This window comes from Lentinula edodes (genome assembly GCF_021015755.1).
Source record: "Lentinula edodes strain Le(Bin) 0899 ss11 chromosome Unknown C8R40scaffold_25, whole genome shotgun sequence".
In the NCBI taxonomy this organism is placed as follows: Eukaryota; Fungi; Basidiomycota; class Agaricomycetes; order Agaricales; family Omphalotaceae; genus Lentinula; species Lentinula edodes.
The window spans coordinates 224468-242256 of record NW_025764331.1 but is presented as its reverse complement, the minus strand read 5'-3'; the positions used below and the strand labels follow the sequence as shown (position 1 = coordinate 242256).

The window sequence follows — 17789 nt, the reverse complement described above, 5'->3', positions numbered from 1 at the left end:
TTTACACAAGTATGGCTGACACCCCAGAGTGGAACAGAACTGCATAAAAATGCAATGGTTCACTGTAATGATTCCATTTACACAAGATCACAATATTAATGATTTCACTATACTATTATAGTACTTCAACACTGACATATTGTAAGACCTGGGTCAGAATTGGTCTTAAGGGTGGATTTGGTATGGGAGGTTTATGTTGTAGTGTGCTAGGAGCAAGCTGGAGCTCGAAGGGAGCTACAGGAACTGCGACTGAGGACAGGAATGACCTAGTAGTAGTTCTGATTGTGAGATGTAACCCTTGAAGGGGTTCCTAGAAGGTCCAGGGAGGTCCCTAGGATGATAACCGGTGGAGATAAAGATAACTGGGAGCTAGGGGACATAGGAGTGTTGCATAGTATGAATTGTAATAGCTAGGAACGTCAATGTAGGATCATTATAGCTAGTAGATGGTGTGAGCTTCAGACATGAAAGCTCCCAATAGAGTGTGAGCCCGGGAAGTGGGGGGTAGCAGTTGGCGTCCTCAAGTGGTGGGGGTGGTAACGGAGAAATGGCACATAGTTGGACGTAAGGGGGAGCTTCGACGTTACCTAAGTCAAGGTCCAGAGCTCATGGAGCAACTAGGGAGCTTGAGAAGGTTTGGGGGAGGTTGGCTCACTGGAACAATAGATGTTTGGGGAGCTTGAAGACTCACTCGGATTGCTTAGACATGAAGTAGAAGTGTATATTAGATCATGTAGATGAGAAACAGAAGTAGAGAGACTGAGATAATGAAACAGAGAGTAGAGAGAAAATCTGTATAGTTAGCAGAGACTGGACCTATGTAAAAGTGTGTGTGTTCAAAATATACCAAGCTGGTGTTTGGGACACTACAGGACTGCTTAAATAGGTATGGTGACACACCTAAATTTTGGCTAGACGTCTATGCTGTGAATTGTGACATTTTCACGTATAGATTCGTATCGAGAGGACTGTAATTGAGACTCAGATTGACAGTCAAAGTCAATACTGAATCAGTTTAATAAGTTGAAGGGACCATATACCCATACTACCATAAGTTGGTTAGTTTACCCATCCCCGATACTACCTTCGGATAGCAGTCTACCTGTTTGTCAAGCAGGATTATACCAGACTCGGACTACATCCGAAGGATGACCATTCACATATGACATACCAAGGGTATTCTTATTGGATCTTACACTGGCAGGAGTTTGGAAGAACTTACTCAAGTGACCATGAGCCGAGGATTGACTCGAAATGACTTTCTAGAACTCAGGAATTATCAAATACTCCTTCTAGAACAAGATCATGCATTAATCTAAAAGACTGCGATTTAGTCTAATAGACCAATGAGGTTGCATGGTTGAGGAAAATGACTAGAAGAACGATCGAAGTACTGCAAGGCTCCGAAGACATATCAAATGAATGTCAAAGAGTCCTGACGTAGAAAATATTGAAGAATGCAATTAAATAAATACTATGAGTAACTCCCTTGATAGAGTATGGGCACAATGGGTGTCTATTGAAAGAGAGAAGCAATTAGTTTAATCCAGATGAATCAGATTAATAGGATTAGAATCGAGGAGAGCTGATTTGCCTCCGGACAAGGTGACAAACGATCGAAGTAAGTGTTGAACAGCAATGACAGCTGAACACCATTCGAGTCATTCTCCAAAACAATTAAATTAAATGAATATTGAAGTACCTACCTATGTTTGGAGGTATACTAGAATCTTGGAAATTATGGACCAAATAAGGATATGTAGATTCAAATTAAATGGTATCTGACCGATTGTAAAAGTTTCCTTGCGGTTCCGAACATTTATTGTATTAAATTAATTGTACTGTGCGACTCTATATTCTGTATGTATAAATAGTGATCCGATGTATCTGGAATACAAGTGATTTTGGGACAACGTTGCAGTGCTAATCCGTAAAAAGGAAAGACACACTCCCGCCAGACTGAAACCTCTTCGCTAGCAGCCATTCAGGCCCGGCACTTGTGAGTATAGGAACATTGTGTTCTGCTCCTTGTGACTGCGAGAAGTATATCCAGTTGTTAGGATCAGTCGTTGGTCTTAAGGGCAAATCACGCTGTGTGGTTGTGCCAGCACATAGTTCTAGCCCTCCGAGGGGTCTGTGTGTTTTGGTTTTAATTTACTTTGATTCAAAACCCCAATTCTTGATATACCCATATCAATACAATCAAAGCACAAACCGTGCTGAATCTACCTTGATCAAAGGAATATATCGAATCCTTGGAACAATTCAAATTGATTGATCGAAGCTTCTTACTTAGCTCTCAAAGCTATGCGGAACCTTTGCCAACACTACCCCTTGCTATTAAATAAATTTGATAGCAGTGAACTCGCATATTGTGTATTAGATTGGTTGGTTGGAGTGCCCATTAGATTCCTTCCTTTCTCTTTTACACAAAAACAAGGCAAGCTCATTAACGGAGAAGTTAACAAGGGAGCATCAGGGGATCTGGTATGTGTAAGGTAAATGATCAAGATTAGGTACTAATGGGGTTGCTGCAATGGGAAGGTCCTGGCCCGAAAGGGGTTAAGTCTGTGCATGCTTGTATCCTGGGAGGTGTGGTGAGTTATCAAAGTTGAGGTAAGGCGGGGGAGCTTATGGAGGAGGTCCCAGGGAAGGTCCCGCAATGAAGTAGAGAGAATGAGGGGGTCTCTCCAAGGTTGGATAAGAATAAAGGGAGGTAGGTTAGGGCATGAAGGTAGGTCAGAGCATGACGCATATATAGAAACACACTACAAATGCATACTATAGTATTCAGTGGCACCCAAAAAGGCAACAATATCATTAAACCATGTGCACCATCTATATACCTAAAGTTAAACCATACAACACAATAAAAAAAGTAGCTACACACACTGCCACCAAATTGGTTCAAACAGTTACACCTATGTATCATACAGCTCCTCTTGCAAAATGATCTCACAAAACATGGCCATTTTAATCCTCCTCCTCTTTCACAGTCGGTGAATACTTCTATCATCAAACAAAAATTACTGCCAACGCCACATGACAATTTACCAAGCAAAACGAATCTACGGCTCCACTACCGTAACAGGTATACAACCAATGATCATCAGACTCCTGACATCATACTCAACCCATATTACGGCTCAATATATTTGCAGAATGATCTTGAAAAACAAGGCCGTTTGAAACCTACAAGGACCTCCTCCTTCAGAGTCGGTGATTTTGACTGAAAATGACGCTATTTTAGGACCAGGAAATCGTCAAAATCGGGCCCAAAATGACGCTATTTCGGGTGAGGTTCTGCAGGAGATTCTGGGGGCCTCAAGGTCCCAGTTATCCTTCGCGCGGTGCTCGGGAGCTAATACAGCAACTCCAACACCTGAACGGGAACCATGGCAAATGGATAAACCTTTTATACCCTGTAAGCTGCTTCGTTTGCCCCGCCTTCCACACGGAAACATCTACCTCCCATCTCGAAGTTCATTGACCTGCCAGTGTAAAGCAATAAATGGCAATCTGGATCGTCCCCATACAACTGAAAGTCGATGAGCCCCGTGAAAACGGGTCATAATCATGAGGTAGACTGGCCCGGTCGCACTCTCTCAAGTTTCCCGACGTTGAAAATTGTATAAAGATTCAGAACGAATTCGGGGACAGACAAAATCTCGACCTCAGCTAACTCAGTTTTTGCACTACGACGAAAATACTCTCTAGTATGAAGCTCACCATCCTTATCGCTGCTGTGCTCGTTACTGGTGCTCTGGCTGAGACTCACACCGTCGTGTTCAATAATTTGTGGATGTTCTTTTTTTTGGTCACTGGCATTCAATGTCCTCTCCATGTCCTAACTCAGATGCGGTCGAGGTGTAGTGAGTGTTTTACTTACTTTCTATGGAACAAATCCTTATTCCTTGATGCACCTCCTAAATTAGCCTACTTTGAAGCGAAACGGTGTAACATTGTCAACTGGGGGAGCCTTCACCTCCAACGGTTAGTGCAGTCAGAGCTATCCACACACATTCTATAATCATGATCAATATATATTTTCGTAAAGGCCCTTTGATTGCTGCCATTGCGTGAGTTGCCTCAAAATGTCACCTTTATATGTGCTCAATGTAAATCTTCGTCATTAGCTACCTCGACGTTGGTGAGAAACTCAAAAGATTCCCCACGCTTACTGGTCACCATCAAGATTAATGCAGGTTGTGGTGCTGATGGACAAGGATGCACCATGGTTGAGACTACTCTTGTCAACCCCACTACGCCAGGATCTGGCTCTAGCACAGATATCACCTTGATCCTCCCGTAGGGCTTAATCCACTGATTGAGCATACGTATCCTGTACTCATTTTCGGTATGACGCAGTCACTCGTTCTCCGTAACCACTGGATTCGGGTGAATTCCATATGATCATTGTCATAGAAATTGACTTTGACAAGTTTGCAGATATTTCAATGGCTGCAACGGTGCAGGAGCTGATTGTATATTCAACGTCGCTTTCCAACTGGGTCCGGTCACTGCTGATGTATCCTTTAGGCACCAGCGCCAACTGCCCCACTGCGTTTCACGACCCAAACAATACCCATGTTCAAGTTGCGTGCCAAAGTGACAATGTAAGTCGTCATAATTCGAGAACTGATCCGCTGAATAGGTCAATCTGGTCATCACATTCTGTGAATAGAGGAAAGCCCTCTGATTCCACTCATGTCTAGCGAAATTTCGTATTGCTACTTACTGGCTCTGTGTTGATATGTAACGCACCAACGCCCAAAGGGTAACGCATTCCAACCAATTACTTAATTCCTCTTTTCCGTTTCATTGTTTTTTTTTACCTTCGTACAACATCGATATATATACCAAAATGGCTCGAGCACCCTCCAAATTAAACATGGCTACGGTGTATGATCGATGTCTGAGCAAGTCTGAAAAAGCAATCCTCGTGTACAGTCAAGAGATGCGAATGCATTTTCTAAGATTCCAAGTATGATCCCGCGAAAGCTGCAGACTTATTGAGGATAATGACATAGGTGAGGTCTTTATGTCCCGACAGTTTCCCCTTGGTCAGGGATGAAAGCTTGGAGTTGCGCGTGTCGTAATATACGCCAGCGGCGACAAATTGGCTCACAGCCTTGCCTTTGTCCGCGAATTGGATTTTCTTAATTTCCTGCTCAAATTCCGCCTGCTGCCCCTTTCCGAATTGCCTGAGAATCAGATCCTTCTTTCCATCATATTCCGAGAGGGAATAATCGAAGAATTGATAGTCATGGTTGTCTAGAACTTGTTCGCCGATGTTTTTTTGGTCCAACTTGACTTGAATGTGGAAAATTCAAAGTTGGCATGGGAGCTTAGTTACGGATACTAGAACACTGACGTTTAAGATAAGTTTCAACTTTTGCCTTTGCCGAAGCGGAAGGCTGCAGTGAACTCGCCGAGTCTTGGGTGGGCGTTCCGACTGCCGCCTGACCTCTCTGAAAAGGTGTAGATATATAACTATTTGTGCAACACAGAAACAAACAGACGACATACGCGTTCGAGATTGGTACTGATATCGTTCAGTTGAGCGTGAGGTGCAGCGAGCACCGTCAGCAGGAAAGAAGAGAAAAGAAGGAGAGGGTAGAAGCGCATGACGACGGCTGATATAAATGTGCACAGATGAGGTGAACCACCAGGGTTGGATTTTCTGACCAGCAGAAATAGTGAAGACGGAAAGGTAGAAAGAATCCAGCAGCCTGACCGAGCTTTATAACAGGCGCAGTACGTACATCATAGATGTATGATGCAAGATGGCTGCCAATGTTGGAACTTGGAAGTAGCCTGATATGGTATAGCAGCCCCGACGGTGGGTGGAAGAGAATGAGCGAATTAGATACTGCTCCACATGAAGTGGGCAATGTTTCGGTATGGGAAGATGTTGTGTCTAATCTTGGGCTGGACTATAAGGCAGGGCAGGTTCTCGCAAGGTCATTCTCTGCTTTTGCATTCATGAATTCGTATATACTGAGCGTTGTCTCAGAAGCTCACCTGAGATGACTACATATGTATATATTCCAAGATCAGAGAAACAGTTGAGGGACAGATGAATATCACCACAGCTCGGATCAACTACCAAGAATTTGGAAGCCATCCACCAAAGAGTTCAGAGGAGCCAACTGCTGTTGGTCAGTGTTGGACGAGCTGCAAAAGTTGGTAAGTCTACATTTGTGTTGCTCAGAATTGTATGGAATAGCTCAGAGCCCTCGTAGATTTATGGATTGGGCTCGTCGTGTAGTTGCATCCGCCCTGACATCGTCAAACCAAACGCGTTTGTGGACCAATAATAAAATGGCCCCTGGGAGCCCCTGGGTCGCGTTTTGGGCGAATCGAACCTGTGATGATTATGTAAATGCCCCTCAGCGGCGCGCGCTTAATATTATCTTTTTTCTTTAATTTTCAACTTCGCGCGCCATGGATTCAAGGATGTCGGATAATGAAGACATGGATGTAGATCTTGCTCCTGCTTTGAAACGGTTCAAAGTACGTTCTCAATATCTGCTATCACTCAGTTTATTCACCCACTGTGCTTTTTGCGTTAGTATAAATCATACAACGCGGAACTCAAAGATGTTCATCTACCCTCCGCTCTAAATGCACACTCGCATCTCGATGAAGAATTAGAGGTCTGCGTTTCATCGCCTCCCCTCCCGTCAATAATATTATTTTACCGATAAAAGTCTTGCTCAGGACACACAATCCCACTTCTTCGAGGCTTTATTACACTGGCAACAGTTAAACTTGTCCCCAAGCTTCATTAAGTTCTCACAAAAATCGGCGTCCCTGTCTTCAACCTTACCGCTTCTCCTACATAATTGGCATGAGGTCGTAGATTTATGGCTGGAAACTCAGGCTTCCTCAGACGATGAAGGTTTAAAAGCTATCCTTGAGTGTGTTGAATTTTTTTTTTTTTTTTTTGCATTTAATGGCACACTTTTTGACTTTCGTGTTTTCACTTAGTCTTTTGCAAAAAATTGCACAGGATTTACGGCTCACGCTTGCTCCTGTATACCCTGAATTGCTCGAACGACTACTTCAGCTTTCAGCACGATCTATCTCAAGTGAAGTGCTGACTGTACTTTTATCGACCTTATCGGCACTTTTCAAGTATCTCCTTGTCCCTTCTACGGATTCCACGCTACTGGAACAGACCTGGTCAGCTTTCCGAACGACATTACCGAAATGTTTACCGGAACTACAGAGAGCCCTTGCAGAGGTGTGGGGATCTGTTTTGCGAAGGTTAAAGGTTGCACTCCGCCCCAAGGCAATCGTTCTCCTCGCTGAAAATCTAGAAGACATCGGTGACGCTGCTGCCTGGTGTTTAGTATTTGCTTGTAAAGTCAGTACATCGATTTTAGCTCTCTTTACCCGAAGACTCATTCTTTTTCCATACAGTCTGTATCGCAAACCCTACACACTGTCACTCCAACGCTAATATCCCCCCTGCTCGAGTTTCATCTGTCCTGCATGGACAGCGATGCATCTTACACCCTCATCCGACGCGTTGTCACCGCTTTCATCCATCATATCAAAGGCCCAGACCAGTTTTCACCAATCGCAGACATTATCGTCAAACAATATGCCAAAATATGTTCTGTAGATCACGAAGCTGAGGTCGGACATGAGGAAAAGCTTAAAAAAATATTAGAAGTTGCCGCAGTACCAGCTTCAGTTCGAAACGGATCCAGATTAGCATCTGCTAGCCTCACACAACTGCACGCTTCAACAATGAAAATTTCAGTCCCCGTATCCCCCCTTTTGCATTCCGCTATGCTCAAGTTCACGTCGGCGCTTCTTACGGCGGGTGATCTATCCTTCTGGATGTCGTCTGGTCGGAATCTTCTTGCGCGGCTGTGGAATGAAGGTTCTCAGCCGGATAGCCTATTCTGTCTGGAGCTGCACGGTGTTTTGGCGGAAATGAAATGGGGTGGGTGGAAATCGCTTGCTCTTCCGGGGTTGCTCAAGCGTACTGGGAAGTTGCTGGAAGTGGAACCTAGTCATACATTGAGGCTGATGGCATCGCTTTGCCGAAATGACAAGCTGGGAGAGGTTGATCTGGTTTGGAAGAAGAAAATCACAGATTGGGTGTCTGTAAGATTAGAGGACATGAACCGTCATGAAATTGGCCCCGAACTCAATGAAGAAAAGGTATATTTAGTGATCCTTTGTTCTGCTGTTCACCCTTGCTCATGATATCGTTAGGGTGCAGAACTATATGACATTCTAGCTTTCTCAACATTTTTCACCTCGAATATTTCCCGCTCTCTTGTTGTCTTGGCCGACAAGCATATCAGATGTACACCAACTATCTCTGAAGAAGACGTCGACTTGTTCCCTCATTCAGCTTGGATCATCAACGTCTGTTTACGCTGTTTAGCGACGCGCCCGATCGCGGAATGGGCTAAACACGTTGATATTACACAGTGGCTACGATCAGGTGTCGAACATTGGTCTTGGTCGAGACATGTCCTTGAAGCACTAGTGGAGTTGGCGGAAGTCTGGTACGTAGTGCGCAACATATATTCTTGTTTCCATTACTTACTGCCTCCCAACAGTGAATCGTCTACTGCCACTCTCCCATTCGAAGAAACGTATGATTTTTTGAAGGATGCTATCCTCTCGCACTCGCACTCGCACCGCCTAAACGCATTGAAGATCCTTACATCGCAACTAGTCAATGCCCCTGCAGACACGCGGGAAGTCATAGAGCGATGCTTACAAGGAGAGCAGGTTCCCTTGGATGTTCAAGGTGTCAGAGAACGTGTAGTAAGAATTGGACGCGTGGCGCAAGTGGTGAAACAGAGCGATGAGATCGGGGCAAATTTATGTGCTCGGTGGCTCACGGGTGATTACCATTACGCCTGATTCAAAACACGAATACTCATATATCATGGCAGCTCAATTGAAGGTTAACTTACGACCAGTATGGTCGCCCGCTGCGACGGCTTTGTTTGACCTTTCGCAACGGTTTGGTGATGTCGTTTGGAGTGTGTTGTTCACAGAGTTGAAGACGCTCTCGTTGGAGGAAGGGGCATTGTCATTATCATCATCAACGTCACATCCAGAAAAGAAAAAGATCCAGGGCCGCAATTTTGGAGAGGGAGAGGTAGCAACTCAGATGACCCTTGGGAAGAGGAACGGTCTTGGAGGGATCCTAGTGCTCATAAGCTGAGGGAGATCGTTATACAATGGCTAGATGTCCGGTTGCATTGGAAGAAGCTTCTGCAAGTGCGTTTTCTGAAGCATCAACTTGCCCAGTAATCCACGCTCAAATTTTCTCCAATTTTTTTCCCCAGGACTCTACAGCAAACGATCGGTTAGACAAACGGTCGTACGAAAACCAGATTTTACACACCTTTGAGGAGTGCCATTTGTTGGCAGAAAAACATAATCGCGAATTGATCCTACTCTTCCTTGAGATAATTAGCCCAGTAATAAAGCCGAAGCTTCCTCGGACCAAGCTCAGTGTCTGGCTCTCCCTGTTCTCCAAATTCTCCAATCCAAAAGCTCTCTATGCGAGTGATTCACTCCGGTCCCTATATATCACCCTACTTTCAAACCCCGATCGGACGCTTCAATCATCAGCGTTATCCTGTCTCTCCACCTACAAACAACGTTCGTTATCGTTATATGAGAATAGACTACGTACATTGCTGGATGACACCAGATGGCGCGACGAGCTTACCTTGCTCGATATTTCCGCCATAGAGCCTCAAGATAGAACGGAAGTGGTCGACATCATCATCCGACTGCTCTTTGGAATGATGTTGGAGAAGAAGGGGCGGTCGAGAGGGGCAGACCGCCGGTCAGCCGTCTTGACAACTCTTGCAGGGTGTACCAATGACGAGCTTGCTCTTCTCATCGATCTGATGCTGCGACCACTCACAGAGGGACAAGGTTTGAAGCAAGGAGGAGCTATCATACAACGAACGTCGACTGAAGCCTTAGATCGACAGTTAGTCGGTTTCCTCACCTTGTTGGGCGATGTCCTGAAAAATCTAGGCTCAAGAATCACCAAGTATTGGGATGCTCTGTTGGGGACCACTATAGATATTATCGCAAAATCCCAGAGTCGAATTGACGGCGATGACACTGAGGCAGAGGTTGAAGATATGGAGGAGGACGATACTTCTCTACCAACAACGAAGATAATACGGTCGATTCGACAGTTGGGTCTCAAACGTCTTGCTGATTTCTTCCGCTGCCGGGTAGAGTTTGATTTTAGTCCGTACATGAAAGCTGCGTTTACGGCTTTCATCACTCCTCGGATACCCCTCCTTGACAGGGAAAATACACAAGCACCATCTGCTCTTCTTGAGCTCTTCTACGTTTGGACACTAGATAGTGAACAGATACATTTCCTTGTCGAATATGACCGACAAGTGATACCGAAAATTTTCAGCTGTCTGACCGCGACAAATGTCAAACCTGCTGTCATATCTCGGATCTTCGATATTGTAGACAGGCTTATCGCATTCTCTGCAGATGACGAGGAAATTTTGGGGAACATCTTGCGGCCAAACGTATCGCTCCTCCTTTCGAGCCTATCCGTCCTTGTTCAGCAGTCGAAAAATATTACCTCTATCTCCACACTGTTGGGTCAACGACAAATTGGGATTCTTTCCCAAGTTGCACAGTATTCGAGCGATGCGGAGGAAGCCATTACACTGCTCAAACTGTTCTCACCACTACTTCGCAAACCACCAAAGGTTGTTTCAGAGAAGATCAAGTCAGACCTGCTTAACATCCTTGGACATCAGATGCGTCTCATTCCCGATCTTCACGACATAACGTCGGAGGTTTATCAACAACTTTATGAGCTACTATCAATGCTTTTCCAATCTCTTCGCTCACGCCAAGCTAGGATTAACCTTGTCAGTGCTTTCCACGATCTTGCCAATCTACAGACATCACTACAGGATCTAGCTCAACTAATGGATGAGCTAAATGCTTACTCAACGAAGAGAATAGACGAGCCCGACTTTGAACGTCGCTTGGCGGCGTTTGCCTATTTAAACGATACATTCTATCGATCTTTATCGATCTCTGACTGGCTTCCGGTCTTATACAACATGCTCAGTTTCATCCAAGATCCTGAAGAGTTGTCCATACGTAATCATGCCTCGTTCTCAATGCGCCATTTTGTTGATCTCGTCGCCGCTCAAACTTCAGTTGAGCACGATCGAGCTTTTTCACGTGTGCTTTTCCCTGGTCTGAAGAACGGGTTGAGGTCGAAGAAAGAGATGGTGCGCGCAGAGGTCGTTGCAGTCATTGCATACGCTGTGGAGAAATGCGAGAATAACATTTCGCTTCAAGACATGAGAATACTTTTAGCTAATGGCGATGAAGAGGCAAATTTCTTCAACAACATACATCATGTTCAGTTGCACCGCCGCTCCAGAGCCTTACGTCGACTTGCAGATCAATGCGACGAACAGCCGTTGCGAAATTCCACGCTCACCGAAATACTCATTCCTCTCATTTCCAACTACATTGTCGAAACGGCTTCCTTAGATCATCATCTCGTGAATGACTCGATCAACACTACAGGCCGCCTAGCTAAGCATCTCTCGTGGAAATCATACTATGCTCTCGTACAGAAATACCTTCGTCTCTCCAAGGCAAAGGATGAGAGGGAACGTGTATACATCCGGACAATCGTCGCTATACTCGAAAACTTTCCTTTTTCAATGCAGGAAGAGGTTCACGTGAGTGAAGATGCCGAAGGGGACTTAGATGATGATGATGATGATGTCGAGACTGCCACCAAACCCGCAATTCCGATCAATCAAATCGCCGACGCCGTCAATCTCCGTCTTCTTCCGACACTGCTCACTTACCTTGAATCACGAGACTCAACAACAGAGGACACCACCCGAATACCTATTGCAGTTGGTGTTGTCAAGGTTGCTCGTAATCTGCCTCTTGCATCTGCGCAGTTGCAGATCTCCCGCTTGTTGACCACCACCAGTCAAATCTTACGCAGCAAGTCTCAAGAAACTAGAGATTTGACCCGAGATACCCTTTGCCGTATTGCAGTCGTGTTAGGTTCAAAATACTTGGCGTTGATTATTCGAGAGTTGAGGGCTGCATTGTTGCGCGGTCCACACCTTCACATCCTCGCGACTACCGTTCACCATCTCCTAGTCCATGTGACTAAGGGAGAATATGTAGAAAAATTCGGCGTTCTCGATGATTGCGTTTCAGACATAGCATTCGTCTCTTCTGAGGTGATATTTGGTGAATCTGGAAAGGATACGCAGGCTGAAGGTTTTAAAACCAAATTGCGCGAAGTCAAGGCCTCCTCATCTAAAGGACTGGATTCTTTCCACATCACTGCTAAACATGTTACAGGGTCCAAAATCAATGCCTTACTCATGCCTTTGCGAGACATAATGCAGGAGACGGAATCACTCAAAGTAATGCAATCGGTCGATGAAGTGTTGAAGCACATCTCAAGCGGCCTGAATTCAAACACACACGTTGTTCCTGCAGATTTACTGTCCTTATGTCATACTCTAATCACTCAGAACTCCCGTTTCCTTCAACAGGCGGCTCCTCGGAGGAAACACCTTGTCAAGGGTGATGCAATCGTTCAGACGAAGCGACAAACGGCTGTCCATACAGACCATTTCGCCAACAACTCTTTCCGGTATCTCGTTTTCCAAAATTGATGGTATTACGGAGAACTGACCACATTGCCTCCAGCTTCGTTGTTTTCGGTTTGGACCTACTCAACACCGCACTCCGTCGTAATCGATTCAATTTCCAGGACACTTCAGTTTTGTCTCGTCTAGAATCCATGATTGTGGCGGTTGGCAACACCCTGTATTCGACTAGTTCTCCTGTGCTGGTTTCAGGTTTGAAAACGGTGGCAGGACTTGTAAAATGTCCTCTGAAAACTCTTGGACGCTCGCTGCCTGTGTACATTAGGCAAATTTTGGATATCCTGAAACAAGTCGGTACTACCGAATCTGAAGTCGCTCAGACTGCCCTGAAGACACTTTCAACAGTATTCCGTGACGGACCATCCGTCGATGTCAAGGAAACAGACCTCGCTTTTCTGCTGGATATTGTCGCCCCAGATCTCGAAGACCCTTCTCGTCAAAGTTCCGTTTTTGCCATCCTTCGTGCCGTCGTTGCAAGAAAATTTGTCGTTCCCGAAATATACGATATCATGGACAAGGTCTCTGAGATCATGGTCACCAATCAGTCAGGTCAAGTACAGGAACTTTGTAGAAGTGTTCTCCTGCAGTTCCTGCTTGATTATCCACAAGGAAAAGGTCGATTGCGAAATCAAATGACATTCTTCACCAAAAATCTGTCGTATGAGTACGAAAGCGGAAGAAAGAGCGTTCTGGAATTGCTCGGTGCCATCGTCACAAAATTTCAAACTGGCCTCATTCAAGAGTTCTCGGACCTACTCTTTGTCGCTTTGGTCATGACCATAGCTAACGATGATTCATCCAAGTGTCGGGAAATGGCAGCGCACCTCATCAATGCGCTTTTCGTTCGTCTCGATGAAAGAAAAAGGTCCGAAATGATGTCCCATCTCCATACATGGTGTTCACAACACAATCAACCTCCCTTGGTTCGTGTAACGGCACAGGTGTATGGTTTGATAGTTGACGCATTACAAAATGAAATTGCTCCCTTCATTCCCACCATCCTCAAAAACCTACGGTCATCACTGGAGCATAGTGCGGCTCAACTTGAAAACTTCGACGATGATTCCATGGCTGTTGACCTCGAATGGCAACTTCCTTACCACTCCTTAACCACTTTGGCCAAGCTTGCAAAGGTTTTTCCCGAACTCATACTCCAGTCAAAAGATGTAGACTGGAGTTCTATTGCCAATCATTTACTCTTCCCTCACTCATGGGTTCGTACAGCCTCTTCCCGTTTACTCGGGACTTTCTTCAGTTCTGCCACAATACAAACTCCCTCAGCATCTGATCTGAACGCTCCTTTTTCACCATTATCGAGCGAGGGCATGAAGACTGTCGCCCAAAAGCTTTGTCAACAGCTGAAGAGTGAACACCTGGATGATAGTCTCAGTTTACAAACAGTCAAAAATCTCTTTTTCATTGGCAGATGTTACGCCACTATCCCGTTCTTGACAGACAGTATTGGTGACATCGCTCAAGAGGAGGATCCTGACGAGAACGAAGTAGCCGAGGATAACACAACAGTCTCTCAACAAAACCATCCTTTGCCGTGGATGTTCTCAAAATTATCATACCAAACGAGGTCTGCTCTTATCGCAAAGAGGAAGTATCCATCTGGTCGAGTAAGTGTTTGTTTGTCTTTAATCCCGCATACGTTGACGGCCGTTTCTCAGCCCAATTGGTTTCATCAACCGTTCGCGGTGATTCGTTGGTTTGCCGCCATGGTCTCGTCCCTCGATGCTGTTGATTTAGAACGGTTCCTTGTTCACATTCTTTCGCCTATTTATCGAATCATTGAGGATGATACTATTCGAGATACCAAAATGAGTATGTTTGCTATTTATCGTTGACAGACTTTTGCTGACATTTTCGCCTAGCTGAACTCAAAGACACTGCAGTGGAGCTGCGAGATCTCGTGCAGTCGAAGGTTGGGACGACCAAGTTCTCCACGATATACAACCAAATTCGTCATAATATTGTGGCTTTGCAACGGGAGCGTAAAGAAGCAAGAGTCCTGCAGGTTGCTACAAATCCTCAAGCAGCGGCGAGTCGCAAGGTGCATAGAAACACAGTAAAAAAAGAAAGTAGGAAGCGGAAGAATCAGTTGTTTGTGTGAGCATCATGTTATTTTACTTTTCTTTTACTGATGACTTCTTATAGAGATGGCAAAGGCAAAATGAAAAAGAGACGCGAAGAATGATTTATGAATTTTGTGACCAATGTGATGTATCTATAACAGCTATTTACTGTATCATACACCTCTTGTCTCTTTGAGAAACATGATTGAACGTTTGCTCAAGTCAGTGCTTCTCTGCATCGAAAAGACTGGCGCAAGAATCGCAGCGCACAGCGGGGATCCCAATACCAATGCTCTTGGATCTCTTGAAGCTTGGTATCCTTGATCTTTTTAACGTCGATTTCGCTATGCCTGTAGAGGGACCGGAAAGTGTTATTGAAATGGATAGTGGAGAACCTTGTACTCACTGAAGTAAATGGGCACGTAAATCTGGTGCTCTATGAGGAAGCTCCTCGTGGCAATGGACACAACAGATTCGATTGCCATATCCAATGGGCGGCTCACAGGCGAAGATTTTTTCCGTCAATTCGCCAAATGAATTGACTGAAAAATTATGGTCTGATGAGTGGTTTAACTGTACGGTATCAGCGAGTCAGATAGTAAAATACACAGTAATAGATACACACTGCGTGTGGCCACCTCATGAAGAGCCGTCCGCCGTAGTGAGAAGCTGATGACAAATGGCACGTTGTACATTCAATGAGCGGATCAACAGAATGCAACTTCTGAATTGTCGTGGTCGAGGGATTAAGAGCGCAAGCCTGCAGTATCGTCCTCACGACTTGCGATCCGGATTCATCAAAAACGATAGGGTGAGATGACCATGGACTACGACTACTGCCGACATAGTTAGGGCGGTGAGTCAGTATTCCTTTCGTGGCTCCGATCATCAACTAACCGGTCTCGGAAGCAGCACCTATGATAGAACATTTGGGGATAGTGCATCTTTATGTTACTTGGACATTCCGCGCATCGAAAAATCGATGTTGCCAAGGGCAGGTCCGAAAGTGTGACCTCCGGAATGGATTTCCGCATGATTTCCACGAGCTCCTGCATTTTCACTGGTTTCCATTTCTCGATAAAGCTAGGCAGATATTCCAAAAGCTTCTCCCGAACAAATTGGCCGGTCATGTTCTCATCCAGAGGGCTGTCCCATATCAAGGTTTCGAATGGTTCGTTGCTGAGGATGTCCCCCAAAGACGGAAAGGGTTCCCGGTGGTCCGATGCTGAGTAAATTTCATTGTACTCTTTCTCCAGAAGGCTGCGTCGCAAATTGATAGCTTGACGTTGTTCTTCTTCGAGACGGCGCGCCTTATGATCAGATAATCGTTTGACCAATCTATCTCTGATTCTGTTCCAACCTTTTAAGAAATTTTCAGTTTGAGTGAGAATAGCTGATGAGGAAAAGTTGCCTAACCAGAGTCCGTTAGTTCTTGTGGCTGTCTGACTAATCTATAGTCGGCAAAGACATAGGAAGAGATTTCCGCCTCCTCGCGCCAGCCAATTTCTGCCAGTCGGATAAGGATACTAATGAGGGTCATTACATCGGTGCAACCTGAGCGAGAGTCGAAGATACGCACGCGTCCTTCCTTCGTTCCAGTAGATTCTCCAGTTCATTTTCACGCTTGTCTAGCATGGCCGTTTGCCACAATGTACATAAGTGAGCATGCTGTAGGCATTTTGAACGTTGATACGATGATTAGCTGCAGAACGATACTAACCTCCTCTTTGACCTGAAGTTCGTGTTTTTTGCTGGCTATCCACGTGTTTTGTTCCTCAGGCGTTTGGAGGTTCTGAAATTCCGCTTTGAAACGCGCTGCGATCTCGTCGTTCCCGATGGATATTGGCCAACCTATGTAGAGATATTCAGTCTCTGAAGGGCCGCAAGTATAATGGCTGAACATCTAACCATTCAGTCGGACAGATTGCCGGGGGAGAATTCGGTGCTTGCGAAACACGGGTGGTTGTCTGGCTAAAAATTTCTTGTCATACAGGGGAAACCTAGACGGGGACATTTGTGAGATACAAGAGCCCTAAGAATATAACAACCACGTACGTGGACTCAGCGCAGCTTTCGCAGCACCTCATACGAAACATCCAGAGAACATTATCACATTCTCTGTTACATATCTGGACGAAGATTATGTTAGCCTGAAAGCGTCCACCAATATCTAGCCACTTACTTGACAGAAAGGTTCATAAAGAAGGTGAGCGTATTGGGGTTCGCTTAAATCTTCAGGGAGCGGTGGTAAATCCCCAACATTGGCGCGGGCAATACGCCAAATGCTTGCTGAAGACTTGGACATCAAGATACTTCGAACGTCTTTGATTGTTTGAGCCAAACGGAGAAGGTCGTGCGGGTTGAGATAGCAAAAGATCTATACATATAAATAAAATTCAATTGTTGACATAGCTCGCAAGTTGCAGCAATATTCTTCCGTACCTCTAGAATGATTTCTAGCGGAACGTCTTTCGTTAGTCTCTCCAGTAGTCCAAACTTTCCTCGAATTCGCCTAAATTGCTTCGGAACACCTTTCGTCTTTGTACTTGATTCGACAGAGTGCTGAGAGTTCTTCTTAGTTCGTTTAAGAGGACGCTCTTTTTCTTCTTTTGTTCTCTCATCGCTGTTCCTTGTGTCATTTAAACCTACGTGTGCTGATATTTTGGCACCCTGTAGGCTCAGATCTCCCAGAGTGGCTGCCCTCTGTCGAATTCGAAGAGAGCGCCGTGCCATGCAGAGGTTGGGAGACAGGGAGACCCAATAAATAAACAAGTTAGTTGTAGGCGTCGACCGTGGGCACTGACTCATTGTGTACACGTGGTCTTGACTCATGTGATTTTCCCAGGGTGCTCGTCGCGTCATTTAGTTGTGAATCCTACACTGTAAGTATACGTGTACCTCTATATCTGGAGTGATTATATACAGAGATTATCATCCTCACTCTTAGCTCTCTTTGGTGCCAACGTCAGATCTCTAGTGCTTCTAGGAACTCTGCAAGTCGGAATTCCGA

The 17789-nt window shown here is 45.1% G+C and overlaps 4 protein-coding genes across 4 annotated transcripts; 2 read left to right on the top strand and 2 right to left on the bottom strand.

Annotated features, from left to right (window-relative positions):
- Positions 1-3718: 3718 nt before the first annotated feature.
- On the top strand, positions 3719-4684 carry C8R40DRAFT_1172353 (uncharacterized protein; the record flags this gene model as incomplete). The annotated part of the gene is made up of 10 exons (XM_046231843.1): positions 3719-3798; positions 3857-3872; positions 3936-3993; positions 4058-4079; positions 4137-4150; positions 4206-4308; positions 4369-4398; positions 4450-4484; positions 4540-4616; positions 4655-4684. The coding sequence occupies 10 exons, from the start codon at positions 3719-3721 to the stop codon at positions 4682-4684; spliced, it is 465 nt and encodes a 154-aa protein (XP_046084662.1).
- A 288-nt stretch (positions 4685-4972) lies between these two features.
- Positions 4973-5628, bottom strand: C8R40DRAFT_1172352 (uncharacterized protein; the record flags this gene model as incomplete). The annotated part of the gene is made up of 3 exons (XM_046231842.1): positions 4973-5313; positions 5375-5471; positions 5530-5628. The coding sequence occupies 3 exons, from the start codon at positions 5626-5628 to the stop codon at positions 4973-4975; spliced, it is 537 nt and encodes a 178-aa protein (XP_046084661.1).
- Positions 5629-6436: 808 nt separating this feature from the next.
- On the top strand, positions 6437-14901 carry C8R40DRAFT_1253573 (armadillo-type protein; the record flags this gene model as incomplete). Its single annotated transcript, XM_046233732.1, has 14 exons — positions 6437-6516; positions 6576-6659; positions 6724-6923; positions 6994-7372; positions 7429-8181; positions 8236-8534; positions 8589-8878; positions 8931-9069; positions 9099-9261; positions 9330-12685; positions 12742-14323; positions 14375-14528; positions 14579-14813; positions 14862-14901. The coding sequence occupies exons 1-14, from the start codon at positions 6448-6450 to the stop codon at positions 14899-14901; spliced, it is 7743 nt and encodes a 2580-aa protein (XP_046084660.1). The 5' UTR covers positions 6437-6447.
- C8R40DRAFT_1112553 (uncharacterized protein) lies at positions 14876-17570 on the bottom strand. Its single transcript, XM_046228421.1, has 11 exons — positions 17222-17570; positions 16962-17156; positions 16835-16908; positions 16688-16779; positions 16500-16630; positions 16359-16447; positions 16196-16305; positions 15677-16139; positions 15405-15612; positions 15186-15352; positions 14876-15129 (listed from the first exon to the last, which is right to left on the bottom strand). The coding sequence occupies exons 1-11, from the start codon at positions 17510-17512 to the stop codon at positions 14997-14999; spliced, it is 1953 nt and encodes a 650-aa protein (XP_046084659.1). The 5' UTR covers positions 17513-17570; the 3' UTR covers positions 14876-14996.
- Positions 17571-17789: the final 219 nt, after the last annotated feature.

Bases quoted from the DNA above. Each gene is read 5' to 3' on its own strand.
- C8R40DRAFT_1112553 (XM_046228421.1), bottom strand. From the start codon at position 17,512: ATGGCACGGCGCTCTCTTCGAATTCGACAGAGGGCAGCCACTCTGGGA. The intron at 16,140-16,195 runs GTTAGGCAACTT...ATTTCTTAAAAG, and splicing joins ACAAGAACTAACGGACTCTG to GTTGGAACAGAATCAGAGAT. The intron at 15,130-15,185 runs GTGAGTACAAGG...GTCCCTCTACAG, and splicing joins TTACGTGCCCATTTACTTCA to GCATAGCGAAATCGACGTTA.